Below are 3,848 nucleotides of genomic sequence, written 5' to 3'. Positions count from 1 at the left end.
CACCTGCCACTGGGCCAGTGGGATGGTCACGGGGTGTCCCCTGTCAGAGATGCATTCGGTGAATGTACTTCTGTTGCAAAAATTACAACAAATCAGAAATATTTGCTTTTATTCCTTTAAGAAGGAAAAAAAAATAATTGCATTAGTGAATTAATGCTTCGTTTCAAAAAAAGACCTTTTCTCTCTGAAAGTAAGACATTTCCGAGTGTTTGTCAGTCTCTGTTAATAATGACTTGTAAAATCGGGTTTGGCAAATGAGCTGAGATGCCCAGGGGACCCTGGTGACGTGTTCCAGCCTCTGGCCAAGTCCTTGAACGGCACAGAGATGCTGAGAGTGACCGGTGCTACGGTGTTACGGTGTAAACAGGTAATTGCTTTATTTCAGACGTTTTGGTGGGGCAAAATCCTTCAGCAACTGCAGCATCAGGGACTTGGAAACCTTCCTGAAGCGCGAAGGAGGCGAGTGCCTTTTCCATGCACCCCGTTTGACCGGACCGTCCTCCCGGAGAGCATCCGTCTGCGGCAACGGCGTGGTGGAGCCCGGCGAGCAGTGCGACTGCGGGGCGGCCGAGGTGGGTGTCGCGGGAATGAGGGCTGAATGCGTACATTTGTGTGCTGAGAATAACGAGCCCCTGGACTGAGGGCACGGCTGAAGTAGAGGCTGGCCCAAGAAGGATTACATCTGGTTTTAGATCGTTTCCATATTGGCATTGATCTCTTGGGAGCTTTGCCTACGTCCTCCCGCTAGATATTGCTGGATAGCGCAGCGTTTTGGGCATAAGAGGGATGGGGACAACCTCAGTGAAACACACTGAGGAATGCAACAGTGGAATACGGTGGGTTTGCGATGTCCCCCCAGGCATGCTTGAAGGATAAATGCTGTACTACAGCGTGTCGGTTTAAGCCAGGAGCGAAATGTTCCTCTGGAATATGCTGCAGTGAATGTCAGGTAAGGCACAGTTTTATCGTTATCACAACATCGGTATTTATTTGGGAGAAACAGTACATTTCCATGCTGAAGGATGGAGATGAGGTTCCTGGGGTAGGGCTGTCCAGCTCAGCTCCCCAAACCCCCGTGAGGAATATCGCTGGGGGGAGACTGTCCTGGGCAGTGTGACAGGCATGTGGTGACCCCAGCGCCCCAGAGCTGCTCCCGAGGGGCCGGGGATGTGTCCCAGGGGAGAGGGGACCACGCTGGTGGGAGCGGAAGGATGGGGAAAAGTGTCCCTCCTGCCTCCTGTGCCAGTTCAAGCAGAAGGACGCGCAGTGCCGCCCCGCCGCCGACGCGCAGTGTGACCTGGCCGAGTTCTGCAACGGGTCCTCCGCCTCCTGCCCCCCCGACCTGTACGTGCAGGACGGGCACGGCTGCGAGCACGGCACCGGCTACTGCTACAAGGGACGTTGCCAGTCTCCGGACCTGCAGTGCCAGCGCCTCTACGGGAAAGGTACCAGTGGCTGCTCCGGTTGCCCTGCGCGGGCACGGGAGTAACGATGCTCAGATCGCGTCTCTGCTCCCTAGTGCACCCACCTCAGGGCTGTCCATGGTGTCTTTTTAGCCTGGTTTTGCTGGAAACGGGGGTTTGTGGTTGGTAACTTCCTTCTGACATTTCTCCCAAGAGCCCAAACCCAATTTCCAGCACCTACTGAAGCAGGTTTTGGGGGCCTGCACTGGCACGTGTCTGATGGGAACGGTGAGGCACAGCGCTCCGTGCGGGACTTGTGCCTTGTCCCAGCTTCTCTTTGTGCGTGCGGATGCGGGGCAGGAGGGAAAGCAGAGCCTGGTGCCTGGGAGGGGTGGGTGCAAGACCCAAAAGGAGGGCACAGGGGTGGAGGGGGCACCCGAGGAGGGAAGGACACAGCTTTAGGAAGGCATTGTGAGCTCAGGTTTGACGCTGGTTCATATGCACTTCAGTAGCATGTAGTTCTCCCAGTTCTTCAGAGAAAACAATGAAAAGAGCAGCAAGAAAAAGCAAATTATTATCTGTGAGCAAACTTAATCGGTGAACTAACCTACTGTTTGCTAATCCCATGTTTCTGAGGTTCAGGGCTGCTGAGGGTTTGCAGCTCAGGGACAAGTTTTGTATTTTCTCTAATTAGTGAGCAGCGTCTATGTTCTGCTGTCAACAGGATGGAGAATTAAGAAGCTATTAGATACCATAATATGTCCCTTTGTGTTCCTTTAAATGGTAATAAAAATCACTGCTACCCTTGTAGGTTCAAAAAATGCTCCTGTGGCTTGTTATGAGGAACTTAACAGTCAGCGGGACAGATTTGGGCACTGCGGGTTCCAGCCCCAACAAGGCTATAAGTCCTGCGCGTGGAGGTACGCTCTGGGGAAAGGGCACTTGTCCACTAAAAATCCGTATTGAATCGGGACTTTACAGACGAGGAAAGTATCAAAACTCCCGTTGATAGTAAGGTTTGTGGAGCTACAAATCGAGTTACGGGTGTGTTCTCCTTGTCATGCTGTGGTGTCTCCCCTGACATCACAGATCGTCTCTTGGACTTCCCAGTCCTGCTTGTATTTTCTGACGATGCTCCAGATTTGCGTTGCGCGGGTTAACGTTTCTGCTGTTTCATCAGGTAGTACACACGCGTGTGTGATACACATCCCATGCAAACTGGTTTTACAGGAATCTCAGATGCGGGAAGTTGATCTGCACATACCCCCACAGCACTCCGTTTCCGTCAGATGCCGCCGCTGTCGTTTACGTCCAAGTGCGCGAGCATTTGTGCGTGTCTTTGGATTATTTGAACGCGCCGGCACAGCTGGATCCTCTTCTGGTTCCGCCAGGTACAAAATGTGGTTCTGGAAAGGTGAGAAAACCTTTTATTATAATCTAAAATGCCAGATAGAAATTGTAAATGTTAACAAGGTTGTAGAAATACTTGCTCCTCTGCAAAGTAAAGTGTGCTTGATATTTACAAACACTGTGAAAACATGCAGACCTTACGTCAGAGGTTTGGCAAGGAGGAAGCATTAGATATATCCCAACCCCGAGATAGTAGCTTCCTACAAGCTGTTGTTTTTTAGAAGTAGTGTATTTTCACTCCCTTTGGGACGCTGACTGATGGGCCGAGTGCCACGAAGGTAAAACGATGCTGAACTGGAACCGCCGTGGATTTTCTAGGTGTGTATAAACAACACTTGTCACCCACATTCGGTCCTGGGATACGACTGTGACAGCAAAGTGAAGTGCCATGGCCACGGCGTAAGTCACGGCAGCAGCAGCGCGCGCGGTGTGGCGGGGGGCAGGGGGCTTGTCGCAGCGCGGAGTTGCTCTCCCTTGTAGGGGAACCCGTTTTAGGCTGATACTCTACAAAATCACAACCATGTCAGCCAATACGTGGAATAAACCCATTTAAACTAGGGGTTCTAAACCCACTATCGAAATAGAATTATGGTTTTTATTTACTGAAATGGAGAATTTGATGGATTGGGTGGGGTTTTTGAGGGCTGGTGGGGAGAACGCAAAACTGACGGGATATAGGATGGAGGGCAAGGGAGCTCACGTAGCTCAGACACGCTGCGTGGCTGCAGGGGAGCGGGCGAGCTGCACTGGGGCGCAGGGACGGCTGCCGGGCTCTCGCACCCCTGCCTGGCTCTGGAGCGCTGGTGGCCAGGGCAAACGGGACCGGTGGCAGTGGGCCTGATGTGGGTCTGGGCAGGAGTCTGCTGCACGAACCCATGGTGAACCGTCACCCCCCGCCCCGGGGCTTTCAGGTGTGCAATAACAAGGGGCACTGCCACTGCCACCCTGGCTGGAAGCCCCCTGACTGCCGACAGAAGGGATCCCACGCCGGGGGAAGCATCGACAGTGGCTTTCAAGAGGGGGATGGAGGGGGGT

At 53.0% G+C, this 3,848-nt stretch overlaps 1 protein-coding gene across 1 annotated transcript; it reads left to right on the top strand.

Annotated features, from left to right (window-relative positions):
- Positions 1–385: 385 nt before the first annotated feature.
- On the top strand, positions 386–3,846 carry LOC104509235 (disintegrin and metalloproteinase domain-containing protein 32-like; the record flags this gene model as incomplete). The annotated part of the gene is made up of 7 exons (XM_010151109.1): positions 386–572; positions 860–949; positions 1,247–1,445; positions 2,215–2,323; positions 2,634–2,817; positions 3,132–3,212; positions 3,725–3,846. Coding segments are annotated over 7 exons (972 nt in total), but the record flags the coding sequence as incomplete, so codon positions are not given.
- Between the last annotated feature and the right edge of the window lie 2 nt (positions 3,847–3,848).

This window comes from Eurypyga helias, unplaced genomic scaffold (assembly GCF_000690775.1).
Source record: "Eurypyga helias isolate BGI_N326 unplaced genomic scaffold, ASM69077v1 scaffold28214, whole genome shotgun sequence".
Lineage (NCBI taxonomy): Eukaryota > Metazoa > Chordata > Aves > Eurypygiformes > Eurypygidae > Eurypyga > Eurypyga helias.
Note: the sequence above shows the minus strand (reverse complement) of the source record. Positions and strands in the feature narration are given on the sequence as shown.